Here is a 20,738-nt window from a genome sequence, read left to right on the forward strand (position 1 = left end):
TAAATCTACATGTTTTAATGGGTTCGAAAAAGAATAACAGAGAATCTCAAGTTTTGAATAGTTCCGAGTAACACTGGGCTTTTTATGCTCACGAGCCCAGTTTTATAGTCTTTTTTGATTTACTTCACAAAACTTTAGGAGTTTTGTGAAGTGCCACATCACTAAGCAAAAAGAGTTTTTGTCTTTTTTCATAATGTGATCGAGATGTATCACCTAAAGATGAGCTCATAGGACAATGTAATTTTACCTAGGGAATTTTGAAACCATAGAACAACTTTTCCGCACTACTCCTAATCGAAAGAAAGTTGAAAAACGAACCTCCCTAACCTACAATGTTCATAGTCCCATATACATCCTAAAAAATAGGGTCACATAATTTGATTTATTTTCTCGAGCGTAAATCACTGCTACCAATATAGAGTATATTTGATGTTAGATAACTGGTGAACAACGTTCTACCATTTTAAATGTCCATTCAACTAAATAGTACTGTACTATTAACAGAGGGAGTTTTAATAGAGTTGTAAAAATATGACTTTTTTTAGAGATGCAGCCTGAAGAGTGTTTTATATTTATTTCCTGTATTTTTCATAGATAGAGACCATTTAATTTTGTGAGGTCCAGGTTATAAATTTAGGGATGTACTGATACCCAATTTTCAGCCAATTCCGAGACCATTTTTATGCACAATACCTATTTCCTATTATGTATAAAGTAATTTAATAAATAAATAACAAAATTGTTTACTTTTTAATGTGTAACTATTTATTAATTACGGATAGGAAAAAAAACGCACATAAATTTATCAATCACAATAAGTCAACCTCCTCGCCCCTCGGCCACTTATCTAATTTCAGCTGCCTCACGGATAAAAAAAGCTGTCTCCAGTTCAACACCGAGTTTTATAAGCTTTCCCTAGGAAATGAAATATGTATAAACCAGTTCCCGAGTGCGTACTCGTGTCTTTTTTAATGGACCCGGGACCGATACAGATCCCTCGAACATGACTCAGAAAGTTGAACTCTACTTCAGTTATGTTATCTTGAACACCACTGATCAGGGGCGTCCGCAGGATTATATATATATATATTATTTTGGTGGTGGGGGCATGGCTTTTGGAAATTTCCCCGATGCATAATTTAGTCGAACGACCTTCTCTTAAAATCTTTAAAAAAAAAAAAAAAAAAAAAAAAAAAAAAAAAAATCTATGACTTCTGGATAAAAAGTACAATTTTTGTCTCACCCCTCCTGTGTATTTTGTCTAAAACTTGATACCCGCCTTCAATTAGACGTCCTTCATTTTTAGATCTTGCCTTTGTATGTATTTGTAAATTTAGGCATTGATTATCTCGAATACCACTGGTCAAGGCGCGTCCGCAGAATTATATATATATATATTTGTGTTGTGGGGGCTTGGTTTTTGGAAATATCCCCGCGGTATAATTTGGTTGAACGACCTTTTCTTTAAAAAAAAAAACAATCCTTATATTTTTTTTCCCCCATGAACCAAAAAAACTTTTTAGTAGAAAACAAAAGTTACTTCGTTTGGGAGGTGCTACAATCCACTCCGCCCCCCCTGATCCCTCTGTGAACGCCTTTACTGATATACTTCATAATGAAAAGGTTTTGTTAATCAATGAAACAGTCATCAGTTCTCAATCTACTTGACTCTGAAATATCCCTCTCCTCATACTAAAAAAATCTTTAAATCGGTATCCCCCTCTCGCCCACTTGACGTCATTAATGACTGAACCCTTATATGTATACCACGGCGGTACCTCACAAACAACCAAATATACACTGTATTTTCTTGTTAAAAGTTCATTTTGCTTTATTTATCCAAATCATTGTTCTGATCGTGAATTGGTTAAATTAGCTTTTGTTAAGAAGCTCTGAACAATTAAATGGTTAAGCAGCTCAGAAAAATTAAATGTTCTCTGTTCAAGAATGAAAGAATAAGGATAGCAGCTTTGGGGGGAAAAAACAAGTGTTCAAATTGTCATCTACATAAAATATCGCATACATTTTATGACTTATTTTCTAGTACTTTATAGATTATTGATTCCCAACTAGGGATTTTACAGAGCCCTAGTTATCTGTGGTGCATTGTCAAGAGTGTGCCGCAGAGGCAATTGACCTGGATAGATTTTAAAGAGAAGGATGAGTGATTTGAGGTGTTTTTCCTGCAAGTTTCAACAGATTTTAAGCCTTAATTCCTATTTCTTTCTGGAGGAAAGGTTACAAAATTCAATACAGGTAACGGTATATGTACTGAAGACAGTACCGAAATGACGTAAGTTGGGAAGTTGGTATTGTAGGATATATTTTATTTTGCATTATATTCATTTAAACAAAAAAGTAAACATCAAACGATCGAAAAATTGGTCTTTCATGGACGTGTTTTGATTGAAAATCTGTCAAATGTCGGGGGAAAAAAAAGGAAATTTTAATGTTTTTTTTATTTTTAAATTATCGATTTGAATCAAGTTATAGGTTTTTTATTTGATTAAGTATTACAGATAAAAAAATATATTTTTTAACGACCTTTCTCTAACTTGTCTCATGGTATGAGGATTTTCTTTCCAAATACTGACTTTCCGTACCGCGTATTACGCACATTTATTTTGATGTTTCTCTTCATTTTTACTACTCAAATCTCATTTTTTGATACAAAGTGTTTAATATATTATTATCAGATATACTTTCATTGTTCATTTATGCCAAAAAAGACACCCTATACAGGTGTGCGCGTCTAAAACTGAACACTCCTTTAAATTTTACGCCATGCCCATATTCGTGATTTTATTGAGTTGGAACCGGTTTATACTTCGAGGCAAGGGTCATGACTAGTTATAAACAAAACTCCAGCAAAATCTAAATAGCAACAGTGAAACAAAAGGCGATAATATGAAGAGACGTCGAGTCGCAATTTTGGAACTTTTCGCGCGGGGAAAAACTCCCTCTGAAATTGCCAAGGTTCTGAACTACAGCCGCACCACCGTTTACAGCGTGGTAGCCAAAATGACTCCTGAGGCGACCATATGATGTAAGTCAAGGCCTCGAAAGGTCGGACGAAATGGTTGCTGCCGTGAAAAAGTCTGTCGAGGACAGGAGAGGCAAGGTCAGCGGCCTCTCCAGGGAGTTCAACGTCAGCAGAAGGCCCATGGACTGTCTAGTTAAGAAAGATCTTGGCCTTAAGGTCTACAAGAGAACCCTTTCGTCAAGCCTCAACCCTGTAGACAAGGAAAAACGCCTTGCAAGGTCGAAGATTCTTCTCAACAAGCTTAAGAAAACTCGCCTCACTCGCCTGATTGTTCGCTGTTTTTGGGCGTTTAAAGGGGATGCTGTCGGGAGTCCAATACACGCCCAAGGACCAGCTGAAGTCTGCCCTCAAGAATTCCCGAGCCAACCTTCGACCAGAGCTTCATTGCCAAGTCATGCAGTAAGTTCCGGTCCAGGCTGGAGTTGGTAGTGGAGAACACGGGCGGCCATATTGAATAGACATGTGTCTATGACTCTCATCTTTCATGTTATATAAATTAATTCGTCGTCCACTTTCAAAATTATTTGACTATTTTTAAAAATTTCATAGTGTTCAGTTTTAAACGCCATAGAAGATGGCTTAAAGGAACTTCACTATGAGATCCATTCGAAAATCAGTTTAATTCTTGAAATATTGTCATAGCCTTATCCCAAATTGACAACGATATAGAGTGTTTTCATTAAAGTTCAGATTTTCAGCTATCAAATTAGATATACTTTTAAACTTTTTGAATATATCCTTCTTAAAGCTATCTGCCTATGAATATAAATCCCATATTTCAACTTTAAACAATGATATCTCCAGAATTAAGGAGGATACAGACAATTTCAAAAAGGGCTTTATACTTTTTTGATATTAGGCTTTGAAATATATTCACATAATGTATCCCTATCTTTAATATCAAGCCCTTAGAAATACTTTGAACCTTAAAAATACCAAAAAATAAAACAACAACGTCAAACAAACATTTATAGCCTTTTCCTGTAGGCCATGAAGCTAATAGAGAATAAATCAGGCCATATTTGGAATCAAGGGATCCAACTCTACTAATTTCATTATAGTTTGTTCTTGTGACATTTTTGCTTTTGAAACAATTGTAATGAGACAGTGTTTGGCAGCTTTGGTTACTAGTGGAAATGGTCTATCACATGTATATGTATATACATTGAATTAAATATAGGCTGATTATTCCAATTTCTTGGGTGAGTTAAGATAGCCAAGAATTTTAACTATAGCTTAGTAGCTTTACTTGATTTAAATGACTTATATTGCCTCTGTTATGGGCCCTTTTACCAATTTAAGAAATTGATTTGAAATTCTTTTATTTTGAAGATGAATTTAAGTTACTTAAAGGGGAATTTGCAGCATAATTTGTTGATATCAATTAACAAATATTCAGATATGAATGTTAATGAATTCTAGGGTTAATGTAAAAAAATAAATCATTTGTAGCTTACATTTGTGTTGAAGGGCTACTTTTGTATGTTATTTTTTGATTCTTTTTAGTGATGGGACGATTATTCGTAATCAGAGAGTGGGGTGTTTTGTCTGGAATTGGAATCAGCATTGGGAAAATATGCCTTCTACAAGAAAACTTAAAATTTGAATTTTTTTTTTTCAAAAATTTTATATTAAATATTTAATTTTTGAAACTTTTTTCCAAATTTTTTTTTTTTTAAAGAATAGTTGGAAATTTTTTTCAAAAATTTTTAATTTTTTTTGTACAGTTGAGGATTAGGAAAATTTCTCTACAAAAAATTTAATTATTAGAGAATATCCATGGATTTTTGAATTTTTATTTTTTTTTTAAATTTAATTTTGAGAATATTTGTAGATTTTTGAAAAAAATTTGTAAATAAAATAATGTTTTTGGAATTTTCAATATTTTTATTTTTTTGTTGTTAAATACCAAAAACCATGCAACTTCCCCCTAAAATATAATCCTGTGGATGCCCCTGATAGCAAAATTGTATTTTTATCAATTATTTAAAATATTAACGAATAGGAATTGGGATATTTTTTGAAATCGTTCCATCACTAGTTATTTTGTCGCTTATACATGTACACTAAAATATGTATAAATAAACTTACCAAAAAAAAAAAAAAGAAGTTAAATAATAAATAAATTATGTTTTGACATTCCCCGCCCCCCTACCCCCTTTTTTATTCGAAGAAAAAAGTCACGAAAATAAACATTATATAGTTGTACCTATTTGCTTAATGTCGTTCCAACTAGGAAGTACAAACAAGGCAAGTATTGATAGAAGGAAAGCAAGCTCGTCGGATATTTTTCCATGATTGTTTGATAGGTACTCTTCCTCCTTCGTAAGAGAAAGTTTAATTCTTTATACTATAAACCTTGTGTTAAAAGTGGAAGACATTATTATTTTTAGGAGTACACATCATCTTTTTCCCCTAGCTACGTACTTTGTACAATGTACACACATTAGATCCCTTCTTAAAACAAACTTGAAATGCTTTGGGGAGATATAGTCAAATGTACAGGGCGTGCAAGACATCTGTGCCCCGATTTTTTTTTACCAAGCACTCTCCAACTAGTTTTCTAATTATAAAATTAAACCCAGCTCTGAAAGCTTCATGGATTCTGATTTATTTTATTCAATAAATCACCTCTAGCCTCAAGTACAGTCTAGAGACTGTATTAAATATAAAGAAAAATTCAAATATTAAATTTTCTTATAAAAATCTAAAATTCTTTAATTGGGGGAGCTACATACCCTTTCATACCTCCACGGACGCTTCGTATAATGTATGGCAGCTTCTTGTACAAAAAAATGAATGTTTCAGTGGCGTCTGCCGGATTATATTTTTGTAAAAAAATTGGAATTGTTACATTTTTTTGTAGAAAAATTCAACAATTAAATTTTAAAATATAAAATTTTTCGGAAAAAGAATTCAAAAATCCAGAGTTGTTTACAAAATATTAAATATTTGGAAAAAAATTCAATTGCTAATTTTTGGAAGAAATTTCAAAAATCCACAGCCCCCCAGAAAAAATTTCAAAATTTACATTTCAAATATTTAATTAAAAAAAAAATGAAATACTAATTTTTTTGGGGATAGATTTTAAAACATTTTGACCACGCCTGTAGACACCCCTTTGTATACATAAAATATTTTAAGATTTCGTGGTATTTCTTAATTTCTTGTTCTAAAAGGAGTTGCCTGTATTTGAAAGGTTGGGAACCACTGCTTTGAAGGATTTATGCATTTCAATCCCCGTATGTTTTTTTATGATTACCATAATAGCCTCATCTTCAAATATTTTAATTTAATTTTTGCATATCATTATTTGAAATGTGGATAATAGAATATGTATCACAACAAAAAAGTGAAAAAGATCCAAATTTCAAAAGAATCGATAATCAGTTTTGTAAATTATCGAAAATATACAAGAATGATCCATTGGTATTATTCAAAGAAGGTAATATCTAAAAAGAAAAAGAAAATGGGATGAACGTGGAATTCCTGACAAATGTCAAGAATGTTATTTGCTTTGCTTTCCTGACGTTTTATTAGATCAGCTGCAAGCAGTTATGGGAGGAAATGAATATACAAATCCCACTTGTTAAATAGTGGCGTCTAGGACCATCAGGAGGACTTTAAAGTACAACTTGGGATTATTTTTGTCACAAGGACCTCACACCACCTTCTGAAAGAGGTTATTAAAACCAGGAGCCTCAAGAGGTGCAAGAAACTCCTCATATGGATCAAAGTAATATGTCAATTGTTATAAATTTTCTTGCATAATTAGAAATTAATTCTACTACAACCAGAACGACCACTGGCTTGTGGAACAGAAGGAAGAGGTTCAAGGGGTTTACCACACTAAATATCCGGTCCAAACAATGTTCCTTGGCGGTTTGGCCTCTGATAAAAAGAAAAAGCCTCCGTTCTTTTTCAAGGCTGGACAACAAATCAACGAGGAGGCCTACTATAAATTACGTGTGTACAACATTTTGCTATGGTTAAGGACCAACTACCCGGAGAGCAACTCAGGACGGCACCCCTCTCACACATCTGCCAAGTGCCAAAAGTTCTTTGCAGATAACATGGCTCGATTATGTTCTAAAGATATCTATCCGACACCCCCCCCCCTTTCCTCACTAGATTTGAACTCAACGTACTTTTCTATTTCGGGCACCGAATATGGACTCACTGAAGTCCTTCATAGTGGCTACAAAGCTGTCCTACACTGTATATGGGAATTTGATTATAATTGGAATATTTTACCTGCAATAATGCTATTTGAAATGTAGAAGTTTCTCCTCTTAATTCATTAACTCCTCCTAAAATAATATATCTAGCAGCTGATATTAACAATGGACTTGATTCGGTATTACCATTTGTCCTTTTCCTATCTTTTCTTTTCCTCTCGCTCATACACGAATCCCATCTCCACTAATCATGCAAAAGTCAAGGAAAATGTCTTAATTAAAAATATTAAAAAATTAATATTTTTTTTCAAAAAAAATTAATTAATTCGACCATTTGACCAATTGTAATAACTAATTAATATTTTAGAGGCAGGATTAGAATTCTAATTCAAATACGTTTCAAATATGGAAAAAAAAATATATATAAATTCCTACATATGATCCTTTATTTTATTAATTTTTTGTATAATTTGACATATTTTGTTGGAAGTGTTTTAATGATAAATTAAATAATAATATATCTGTTGAATCCTAGAATGTTTTTTTTTATTAATTGTATTTACATGTAATTTTTATTAGTTATTTCATTTCGAAATATGACGTTAAATTATAATTAAAAAAAGTCTTTTAAAACCAAACCTACTGCGATTGAAAATTTTAATGGTGATTATCGTGTTCTATGGCTTAAGTAACAGTAATTAATATGGGTATTTACGACATGCAAAAATGCTGTTGATAAGTGTTATTCAATGTAAAAAAAAAAACACAAAACAGAGCCTATCATTGTTTATCTCTTAAGGAGATATATAAAAATGTTTAATATGAAGTAAAATAATACTATTACGCTTGAATATGTACTAAAAATCCCTAACTTGATTTGTACAATTAATTTGATTTTAGATTGATTAAGGAGTAGAAAAGAAGGATAATTGGAGAAGAAAATATTTTAATTATTATTTTATTTGTTTGGTACATTGATCGATGGAGAAAGCAATTTACACTAGTATGCCAATTTATGTTGACTTACAAATAAGTATATAAAATATGCATGTGTGTATAATATATCTTAAATGCTCTACTTTTGTTATTTCCAAAATAATGGATCAAAAATAACTTCGAATTTTAATTTTTTACTGCCTCAATCTAAGCAGTGGCTTGAGAAGTTTAACTGGGACTCTGCTCTATTAAGCAAATAAAAAAAAATTGAACAAAAAAAACAAGAAGATAAAATGCCGTAATATACTGTAAAGGGATATGAATTATGATATACATCCGGGATCACTCTCAAGACTGCACCCTGTATACACCTTTGATGATATCTGCACACGCCTACAATACTTTATAAGTACGACTAATTTATTATTCCTTACGTTAAAATATACACATGATATAAATCAGGGATCACAATATATAGTGCACCCTGTATACGCGCTTGATGCTACATGCACACAACAGCTATAGATGATAAATACAACTATATTGTTATTTCTTATTTCAAAATGTCTTTATGATATATGCCCGGGGTACTGAATACACTACAATGCACATTGGGACTAATTTTGCATTCCTACATACGTACAGACAAACTTGATTAATATAGTTAAATCTTCCCGTTAAAAAGAGATATATTTTAGAGGGAAATTTGAGGTTTGATATTTGTTTATCCCATTTAGAAATACCAATACGTGCACGATGGGAGTTACTTATTTTTTTTATAATTTAATCTTAATGAATGTTTTCCCTCTTATTGAAAAGGCCTATAAAGCATTATTGGAGAAAAGCTGTGAAAAACTCCTATATATAATAGTCGTACAACCAAATTAATTTATTATATACAATTTAGCAATGTTATTAATTGTTTCTCTTAAATCATTTACGTTCATATTATATGTAATATACACACAAATAAGTGTTGGACGTCGGTTTGAAAATCCTAGAATGGTCTCAGGACTGAAATGATTTTTAGTGGACCAAGTAAATTCCGTTCTATCCAGATGTTTGATCTGGGCCGGCTTCATTTATAATTCGGTCTAGACCGATTCCATAGATGAATTGCCGGACGTCAGTTGCGTGTTTTAAAATTGTGGATATCAAACAACAATGAAGTTATTAAGTCGATGATTTGGAAATTATTAAATTTTGATCGACGGTCTAAGTTTGTGGTCGGTTTAGAAAATATCTCATACAACCGAACTGAGGACAAAAAGTTTTGGGACCAAGTCTCAATAGTAGTAAACAACATTAGAACGGCCGTAGTAACTCCCTTCGCGGACTGTTGGTAGTCTGGTAACAACTAGGCATGTCGACCAAAGAATGATGGGTTTATCAGACAATAACATATTGGTCTACTTTCTGGAATCGTGGTCTAGATAGATATTGGTGCAAATCAATCTAGAAAAGATCAATTAAATTTTTAAGGATTTTTATTCTTAAAAAAATATCATTCGGGTAAATTATCCAGGGGATAAATTTTTTACAAAATATAATCCTGCGGCAGGATTATTATTATTATTTTTTTTTTTTGGGTGGGGGTTTTAAGAATTTTTTGGAAAAAAAAAGAAAAAAATTCACAGCTTCACACAAAAAAATTAATTTGTTGGAAAAAAGTACAAATATTAATTTTTTTGGAAAAAAAATTTCAAAATCCGTACATATTGACAATAATTTTTAAAAATCAACAGCTGACCACAAAAAAAAGTTGTGGGAAAAAATTTATAGAATTGAGTTGCAAATTTTAAATTTTTTGCAAATTTCAAAATTCTATAGTTATTCACAGAAAGTTAAAACTTTTTGGGAAAAAATTTGAAAAATTATATATATTTTTTTTTTTGAAAAATGATTTTCTTATAGAGATTTGGATATTTCAGCTGGGCTACGGCCCTTGCATCATACCCTTGACGGACGTCCTTGTGTGGACTTTACTGTAATTGTAATATATGTATATATTAGAACAACAAAAAAATCCGAAGAGCCGTTTGTGAGCCGAAAGAGCTCATTTTAATCAGCCGGTTCTCTAAAAAGAACCGAAATTCACAAATCTACTGGATCGGTCTTACAAAAATATTAACGTGATCCCTCTCATTTAAAATTCGGTCTAGACCGATTCAATAGATGAATTGTTATGACGTCATTTATGTTATAAAAATTGTGAGCATTGACCTACAATTACGTCATATGAAGTTAAATGTGTTCCATAAATCATATTGTACAACTCATAAATCAAGAGTGTGGAGAAATCACTCCACAAATTGAAAACGATTACATTTTAGTTTACCGTCGAAAATCGAAGCTTGGACCGACATATCCATCCGAACCAGTCTTTAAAGCTCATTTATGACCGAACCGAAAAAAAACAAGTCTTAACACTATTAAATACACACTAGAACGGCCACGGTATTAAAGCACCTTTTTCGCGAACTGCTGCTATCGAAAATGATCCCACCAAAGTTTCAAAACTATGCCAGCCTACAAAAGAATGATGCATTAGTCTGTTCAATAATTTGTCCAAATCTTTATTATTAAAAAAAATCAATTAATACCGAACTGGAAAAGATCAGTTTTAGTCCGATTTTCTCAACACTAACACAAATCCTATATACCCTAGTTCCTATTAGATATTAATGGAAATATTTTTTTTGTCGGTTTCTTTTCCTGTATAATAATTAATTTTGCCTATTTTTTTTTGTCTTTCTTTTTAATAATTAAACTAAGCTGTTAAGTATCATAGTTATTATGTCATTTTTAAAATGAGGTCATTTAAATATAAAGTACACGAATGTGCAACCTTTTCAAAGGTGTCCGGAGGGGTGGGCTGTAGTCTCTCCCCCAAATAAGGAATTTTTACTTTTTATAAAAAAAATTAATGTTAGAAGTTTTTTTGAAAATAGCTCTTGATTAAATATGAATCTGGCCAATGACAGCCTCCAACCACCTCCCAAGCCCCTTGCACACATTGGAAACTTAGTCCTTTTCATGATCATCAATTGCTAGTTAACAGAAGACTTCTAGGCATCAATATTCGGGTGGTGGACTTTGCAGACCTTCTTCTCCTATTTGCCACCAAATGGCGTAATCCAGTGGATTCAGATCTAGACTCTGAAGGGACCAAAGTTTCGTGGACGAAAAGTTGATGGTACTACCCATCCACTCTTGCACAATATTAGCTGTATGGGCCGTAGCCCTGTCCTACTAAATTCTGTAGTTACGTGGCCTTTGTATTCTTTTTCATGGTCTTGGTGATCTACTGTACCACATTTTCTCTCAACACCATCAAATAGTCAGTCGTGGGTAACCGACGTAACCGTTATCCAACAGGAAACCAAATTGAAGTCATTTTTTCTCCAGTTGATGCCACAACTCCCAACATCATCACAGAGGTCGGATGTGTCGTCTTGGTGACGGTCTTGATGCTGTTTTTAGCCTTGCCAAACCATACCGCCCGATCATTTTGCTAGTTATAGACAGGGTCAAGGGTTAAGGTATTTTTATGAGTGAAAAAAATTACCTTGTTGCTGTTGTGATTTAGATCATTCAGGAGTTGTTGACATCGCTGAAGACGGAGTTCTCTTTCACGTTGGGTAGGAGTGGTCTCTCAATTCTTCTAAGCAACCTTCTTCTAGCCTTTTGTATGGCCTTGCACACAGTAAGCCGACGTACCTTCTTCTTCTTGGCGTGTACTGATATTTCATCGTTGGGTTGACCTTAAAGGACTCAATGATGTCTTCAAGCTTCATTTTGGTGTATCTTCCACGCGGGGATTTGTCCTTAAGGTTTGTTCCCATCAGGCAAACGATTTCTGGCCCAACAGACTGTGACTTTGCTGACGTTCAAGGCCTTTATGATGACTGAGGTGGTCCTTCTGGTGAGGATTAAATTTCCAATGATGGCTCTTCTTTCCTCCATCTCGCTATATATTGAATTTTTGTTAACAATATGTCCATCAATCAAAGCCTTAGAATCTAAGCTATTTAAAAATAAACGGAACTTTAAAGTTTAATCAGCAACACCTATTCAAAGCTGTATTTGTAAGAGGTCTCATGACTTTTTCTACACCCGGTATTGATTTTCAGTTTCTATTAGCAGGAATCTTAATCTACCATAATACATTGTAATTTAATAATTCATTATCATCAAAAGTCTGGATAAATATGGATCAAATAATATTTGTTATAATTTCTAACTCGTAATCGATTTTTTTAAAAACCTTTGTAACCTTTTCCGTCTACAGTGAAAGTTGTGGCATTTGAATATTGCATTTAAGTGTAATTTGTGGTGAAACTATTGATTTGTAAATAATTTAATAATTCAGCATTATGAAATTTTATTATTTGCGTTTTATAAATTATATAATGTTTGTCTTAATTTCTAACTCAAAATAGATATTTATAAATAAATTAAGGATGAACATCGGAGTAACTCTGATGATTTGTCGTGGAGTTATATGCGTAAGTTTTTTTTGGCCTTGGAGTATTTCTTCCCTATACCATTGCATGTACGGATTATGCCTTGTGTTCATTTCCTTCCTCTTTGTACAGTTTGCATCTAATCTAATAGAACGCCATATCATCAATTCCCAAACATTCTTCCAATTATCAGACTTGCCATTAGACCGATTTGATTTTTTTCGAATTTAGATTACAAATAACAAGGAAAAGTTGTCATACATATGCTATGAAAATGACCTATGCAACATTTATTTTTTCTACAAGGTCATCTTTAGCTACTACATCTTATTCTAAGTTTGTTACAAGTTCTTTATTTCACCAATAAGGACTAAAATACAGCAATATAATTGTTTTGCATTAATTTAATGTGATAGACATTATTCTACCCTATAAAAAACATTAATAAAGTTTTTTTTTTTGTAAAGATACCTATTTGAGCAAAAATAGTGAATAAAGTTAGGAAAGTTAAATTTTTCCTTTCTGAAAATTGAAGAAAAAAAAAAAGAAAAAAAAAAATGGATGCCTGCTTTACGGGAATCATCAAATTTTCCAAACTTTCTGCTGTTTTTTTGTTCCATAGGACAATTTTACAAAAAAAAATTATAGGTTAAAAAAAAAAAAAACAGTCTACCAAAACTATTTAATGCAAAATAACTAAAAAATTTCCTCTAAGTAAAGAGTTTTTGCCCTTTTTTATAATTTGAATGAGACAATGAAATTTTGTATTGGTTATTCTTATACCATATGACTACTTTATCGTAATCGAAATTAAAGAAAAGTTGAAAATCAATCCGCTTAATTGCTATGTTGATTTTCTGTTTCCTTTATTTTTACATACCGGTAGGTCATATTTTTATACAACTCTAGACATTTGTATATTATGCTTAATGGTTGACTCTTCATTAATGGTGAATTATAACATTTTGGCAATACACACCTTTCCTTTCATTGATTCAAAAGAGAGAAAGGGAGAATCAACTTATTGGAATTTTTTTTTGGAACACGAAAAGGTTTTCTGTTAAATAAATCATTTATCTATTTTTTTTGGTTGCTGTTGTTGTTGAGTTGAGTCTTTTTCTTTTGCTCCTTATCTCTTCTCCTACTTCTTTTTTCATTTTCTTTTCTTCATTATGTTTCAAGAAAGAAAAGGTATACGGTGTAGATAAGAGTATTATTATATGACAGGTTAATAAATTGAGTAAATCCTCCATTTTCTTCAACTTTCTTCAACTTTTTCTAGTCTTAGACTTGACTTTAAAATATCTCCTCGTTTTTATTTTTTATTGTTGAAACTTCATTTTCGAGAGAGAACAAGAAATGTCTCCGTTTTTGTTAAAGTCTGGCACGACTCCCCACATTGATTTTAGCTTTTTCTGTTGAGGCTCTATTCAGCCATACAAAATGATTGGATTTTGGTCAAAAATAGGATCTATTAGATGCAAAAATCAGAGACATTTATGGCTGATCCCATAATATGTTTATCATTTTAGTGCCCTCGGGAGTCAAAGCTACGAGTATTGAGCTTTTGGGCACCATCCTAGAGAAATGCTTCCAGCCATGAAGCAACCCCCTCTTCAGGAACCGATGGAGCTCACTCTTACAAATACAATTTGATGCCAAAATGATATGAGAATCATTTCCTCAGTTTAAGAAGCAACAACTTTTAGCTTATATCCAGTACGAATTTGAATACAATGGATTTTGAAATTTGGTCCATTTTAGAAGAGACGGTCTCCAGAAAGACCCATTCTAATTTGGATTACTGAAACCCTCCCTAATTCGGCAATGGGGACACATTCACTTTCAAGTGACCGGTGTCTATGTTGATGTCTTACCTAACAGACTCAAGGATGTAGTTTCTGCAAAAGGAAACCATTTTCAACAATTTTCTATTGCTTTAATATTCAGCAGTATTAATGCAAAATATAGAAATAAAAAAGGGATATGCGTTTATTCATTCTACAGTATTGAGGGTATATACGAAGGTATCTTCATTTAAGATCTTTCTTATTCATATAATTTTATTAGATCACTCACAAGTATTGACAAGTTTTATATTTGATTAGAAGTACTATCTTTTGAAAGTACTTTGAAATTGAAAATCATTGGAGCTTAAATGAGGTGTCTAAAGCCCTATGTTTATTATTGTTGAGTCATCTTTATTTATTCGGTTCAGTCCAGACTTAGGATCAGTCCTATTGGTCCTTGGGAATAGTCCTTAGAACTGTCGGTCTATTTATGGGTTACTCATTTATATAATTTATTATATTATGGAATAACTAAAAAAAAACCACACTCAATGATGTCACGAGGAATCCATTTGACCTCCTTTAAGGACCGTCAAGTCTGACTGGACTGAACCGCGGTACTCTGCCTTATATAAGGGCCAGTAAATCACTACTTAACACCTTTGGTCCTTCGGACTGTCAGTACGAGAACCGATAAAAAGAAGAAGAATCACTGTTGATTGACGTCATCAGGGTCCAAACTTTATAAGTTTTAGGACTGAACAAGACCAGACCGAGACTGAATTGAACGGGACTGCAGTTTTCAGTCCTAAATTAGAACATACTAAACACTAATATACATTGTCCTTCAAGTAAGTTGTCCTTCAGCAAGACCCCGGACTCGAATATTTATACTCCAGCTGAGAAAATAAATAATAAAAGCTGTGAAATTGAAGTAATTACTTATATATTTCAATAAGAAAAAATACATTTGGAACGTGTCTTATCCAAAGCTAAAAACCAATTTGGGAAACTAAAATTACGTGGTCAATATTTGTCCCATAGTATGTAGTGGTCTAAATGACACTTTTTGAACAGTAGGATTTCTAATTAGGATATAGAGTGGTATATAATATATGAACTACCGGTATGTATAAATAAAAGGAACCGAAAATGGACGTGGTAATCCTGACAATTTGATGGGAGTTTTTGAACGAAAGCAGCTTAATTGGCATTGCGTTTAATTAGATCAGCTCCAAGAAGACGTGAGTGGAAGGAAATATAAAAAAAAAATCCCACTCCTTGAAATTTCAACCATGTCGATCCTCAATTATACTCCAAGTCATAAAAGGATTTAATCTAAATGGCGTATAAAATCTGCCCTAGAAAGCAGGAGCGGGTTCTTTCTAGATGCTAGTCGGAACAAGCTTTTTTTATTTTCCTAACCTGGCTATCATAATTATTTAATGATTGAAGAGATAACGTCCACATATATAGTAATAACTACTGATTTTGCTCATAAAAGACAAAGAGTAACCATAAGTATTTTCTCGGTAGTTTTAAGTGTAAGTCCTTGCAGGACTCGGACTAGAATTGAGGATCGATATCGGTGTAATTCTTGGCAAACATTCTCCAAATTGTCCGTGTTACCAGTTACAAACTATTGAGAGCCCCTTTCTTAATAAAAATTTTTGTACATAGTATTTACATTAATCTAGATCAAATGTTCTCAAAATAGTAGTCCATTTCAAGTTTTGAAGGTGCTGCAAATTGAGCTAAGTTAATCCTCAATATAAAATAATGATATATTGATAGATTTGATTTAAAAGTGAATAAATAAGGAATAGTAAAAGCCTCATTAATCAAATAAATATTCATAAATATAGTTTAAATTATTAGACATCTTAGCCCCTTCCATAAATTTGAAAAATAAGTCTATAATTCACTCAAACAGGACTAGGAAAGATTGGGCTGTATGTATTTATAAAGTAATTAGATAAATTTGGATTTTCTCCATTCCTGGATTTTGTTCAAATTAGTTTCCATTGGGACACACCACAAAAATAAGTGGAAATCAGTGTTTCCAGAAAGGAATAAATACTTACATGTAGGCAGTAGTTTTAGTCTTAGAGCTTTCAAGTCTTGAAAGCTAGAAATGCTCAACTAAAGACCATGCTTACATGCGACAACATACATTTTCTTTCTTGGGACTTATACAGACTACCCTTTCAGGGGCGACTGCAAGATTATATGTATAATTTTTTTGTGGGGTTTTCTTTTTTTGCTCTTGGTTTTAAAAGAAAGAAAAAAATAATACAATAATTACTATTTTTTTGGACAAAATACTTCAAAAATCCACAGTTATTCACAAAAAAATAAAATATATATTTTTTTGGACTTGAATTTAAGTTTGCAATGCTGAATGTTTTCAAATTTAATTAAAAATTAGATTGGGAATATAGTGAGAACAAAACTATATTAATTTCTAGTCAATTATCACTGAAACATTTAATTCAATATTCACAGATCCATGAGGTTTGTTCCAGGGAGCTCCCACGATCTTTGCATAGATTGAATAGTCCAAAGGATTAAGCTCGAATGAGCTAGGACGCCACATCTTCTTCGACCAAAACGCCTCAAGGTTAATCTACAAATGGGATACAATTGATCATTTATTCTTTTGGTTATATATAGGCTATAATAATAACTCTTCTATCCTAAGCCTTGGATTACACAATATATGAAAATCAATCACAATACAAATTTTTAAAATTTTTTGCAGGTTTCTTGAAGCTGATTACAGCAGATTTTAGATAGATGTGACTACCTTTTATTAAAGAGTTCTACCATCTTCACGTTGAGTTCGGAAACTTTTCAGACCACCTTTGTATGTAATTAGAGGAATAAATAATTAATTTAATCCCATTTGGAATTCACTCTACACTATTTTCCTATCATGGTTTTTATTTGCAATTTAGTTGGTTATGCATATATAAAGTGTAATAAATTTAGGTAATAAAAACCATTTGTTACCATTCCTGTACCAATATTCAATAATAATAATCTCTAATGAAGGTAGTAATTTCTCTCAATACTTCTCATTAACAGCTAATAAATAAATCTCTCTCTTTCTTCAATAATACATAGTTAGCAGAAACTGAACGTCAATTTGGTAAATCCTGAGAATTTCAATAATTATTAAGTATTTATGTACTTTAGATAATAACTCAAACCAGGATGGTATTTAGAAAAGATTCAGAACCCCGGCCTAAAACTACTTTTATCTTCGTTGGGGGAGGTAAAGCCACATAGGTTTGACCCTAACTAAATAATGGTCACTTTAAAAATATATTTTATTTTCTATTTAAAAAAACCAAAAAAAACAGTTATTTAATGGAATATCAAATGGCCATTACAAAAAAAAAAAAAAAAACGACTCCGAACACGTTATAGCAGCAAAACATTCTTTGGGTATGCTGCAAATTGCAAATTTAAAAGTAACTTATGAGCGGATCTCATATGGACTGCTGGAGAATTTTGGAGTAACAAATGGTAGAGATTAAGGTTTAGGACACTATTGTGGGAAGGGACAGTCAATGCCATTTTTACAAAAACTCAACATAAAAAAATGCTATGTGGCAAAAAAAAAAAAAAAAAAAAAAAAAAAAAAAAAATTATTAATTTGAAATTTTTTTCCAAAAAACAAACCCTAAAACCAAGCCCCTCCCTAAAATATAATCCTGTGGACGCCCCTGATAGCAAAATTGTATTAATTAAAATTTTTAAATAATTTTTAATTAGAATTGCACCAGATTTAAGGTTTTTTTTTTGTTTTTTGTTGAATTGTCCCATCACTAATATTGAGTTCATATGTGTACAACTCGTTTAACTCAATAAAAATACCGCTCAGAATTGGTTATTAGGGTAAAACTAATTTCGTTCCACGGTATGAGACTACAGACATTCAAAAATATATTGACTCGAATTTGAACCGAGTCTCAACACTATATTTTATATGCAACATATGTGTAATAAATTCCTAGACGGATGAGCAACATATTTTTCCCATTTCTCTCTATAAATATGGCCTCGTTTTGATCATGTGTTTCAATGGCCTTATTTGGTCGATTATTTTTATTTGTTTTTCATGTTGTTAATGATGTCTTTTGATGGCTTTCTCTTTTGACATAGAAAGAGAGAGCCAAGGGAAGAGAAATTTTGTTGTATTTATAGTTGGAGATTTGACATATGTGGCCGTCAATACAGAAGGAAATAGTGCAGCTACATTGATCATCACAATAAAAAAAGTGAAGATTCAATTGAAAAGGAGCCATATCGGCCTGAATATATATGTCGTTTAATTAAAAGGTGGGCTCTAAGCCAGGGATATCCAACCCGTGGCCAGAAGGCCACATTGCGTTCCACTTAATTTATAATTGTGGTCCAATAGTCATTCTCAATACAAGTAGTATTTTTAGCCAAATTGTCAAAATATCATAAAAACGCGGAGAACGCCCATAATTCGACCCATATGGATTTATTTTCTAATAAAAAGGCTATTCGATTTAATTATGAAGCAGAGGACAATTTAAATTCCAGAAAAGGGTTGCCAGATTGGCTTTTTTAGCAGTTTGGCCATAAAGGTTACTTGAAATTTTATGAAGCCATTTTGCATGAAATTTAATTGAATAGGTTTCTGTGTCCTATAACAATACTTCCAGTTCCAAAGCAGCCCATTATATTAAAAATTGTACATACTTGCTCTAAACAATAGCTAAAGCTCTTGGGTACCATATCTCCTTTATGACCGATGTCAATAAGCGTACCTCGACCCAATTGTATGAGAACAAACCCTTGCCTTTTATCGGCCTACTGGTGGTGGAACGATGGGCAGAGCCCTTTTTTGCCAGCATATACATGGGAACCCCTGGATTGATCTGCTGGATTTCTTCGGACCTGCCTTGAAGGTAGGAGTCACTTTTTTCAACTGAGAGCTGTGCTGGACTTTCTTGTGGATCTTACCAGATATATCCACCTGGTTAACGACCTTCCAGACTGTGTTTCTGTTGTAGACATTGAGTTTGGCAATGGATTTTTCTTTGAGGCACCCCGTGTAGTAATTCAGCGATCGTGTTTCTATAAGGAACTGACTCAAAATCAAACAAGCATAAATTTAATTTATTATTAATCTAAGCTATTTTACGAGTAGGGAGAAAACCGGGGTGTGATACACTCATATAGGATCTGGCTTAGATCAAAGTTTGTTCCATCTCCAGTGCATAAACCTGAAGGGAAAAAATATATTGGGATTTCCTCATTTTCTTGATTGTTTTTTAGGTTGACTCACATGAAAATTAGTTATTTCGGAAGATGTATTGTCACTGAAGAATATCACGGAACTATCTTTAGGCCGGCATGAATAAAACATTTCTTGTATTGAACTATGTATGACAATGATAATGGTATAATGTATTCATTGTTAATAATGCTATAGAAATATGGGAGTAGAAATAAGAGAAAAAACGAAAAGGGGATTTTGTTTCTAAAAAGGAAAGGAAGAAAAAATAATGTGACTCTAAATAAAATTGCCGAACTTATTTTATATACTTATTTATCTCATGAATATGAATGCTTTTGTTTGAGATTGTCTTTATTTATGTAGCCAAGAGTATCTTAATATTATTATTATTTTTTGGGGGGATGGGCTTTTTCAATGACTCCAAGTATTTATTGTTTATATTTTATATTATAGCCTGCGAACAAGTGAGACAAATTACCTGAATGAGGCATTTTCCTTCTATGCCGCAATCCGAGGCCGTTCCTACTATAATCGAGCCCTTCGTGAGGATCGTCCAGATCTCATGGTCAAGAAACTCCGCTACTATGCTCGCTTCATTGTGGTATGTCTCCTTCTGAAGAAGATGAAGCTTGTTCGTGATCTTGTAAGGGAGCTCTCCAAGCATGTGGATGAATATACGGCTGCCTATGAGCCGGATGATCAATTGGAGTGGTCCTTGGTGCTTCAGGAGATTAAGAGCTTTATTGAGGCTGATAGTATTGTCAACGTCCTTGATTCGGATTCTAATAGCATCGTGCTCTCACACCGCTTGAATCCCCTCATTACTCCTCCCGTAGAGAAATCTCAAATCATGGTACTAAGTCTTCAAGAGGCCATCATTGTTGGCTCTTGCTCCGAACAAGTCAAGTTTTCCGAATTGACGCTAGACATGTTTCGAATGTTACAAACCCTGGAAAGAGAGCCACAAGAGGATTTAGCTCAAATTTACGACTCCTCTCCAGCATCCGGACGTGTCCCATTTGTAGGTTTATTATGCTCATAACTCTT

General features: G+C 32.7%; 1 protein-coding gene across 2 annotated transcripts in view; it reads left to right on the top strand.

The window, feature by feature from the left end:
• Positions 1 to 20,738, top strand: part of LOC121124445 (protein SCAI) — a 36,326-nt gene that overhangs the window by 14,331 nt on the left and 1,257 nt on the right. For both annotated transcript variants that reach the window (XM_040719597.2, XM_040719596.2), the window contains exon 2: positions 20,145 to 20,712. In XM_040719597.2, the coding sequence (XP_040575531.1) occupies positions 20,145 to 20,712 (568 nt within the window). The remainder of the gene's footprint in view (positions 1 to 20,144; positions 20,713 to 20,738) is intronic.

The sequence above is a fragment of the Lepeophtheirus salmonis genome, chromosome 9 (assembly GCF_016086655.4).
Source record: "Lepeophtheirus salmonis chromosome 9, UVic_Lsal_1.4, whole genome shotgun sequence".
NCBI classification, from domain to species: domain Eukaryota; kingdom Metazoa; phylum Arthropoda; class Copepoda; order Siphonostomatoida; family Caligidae; genus Lepeophtheirus; species Lepeophtheirus salmonis.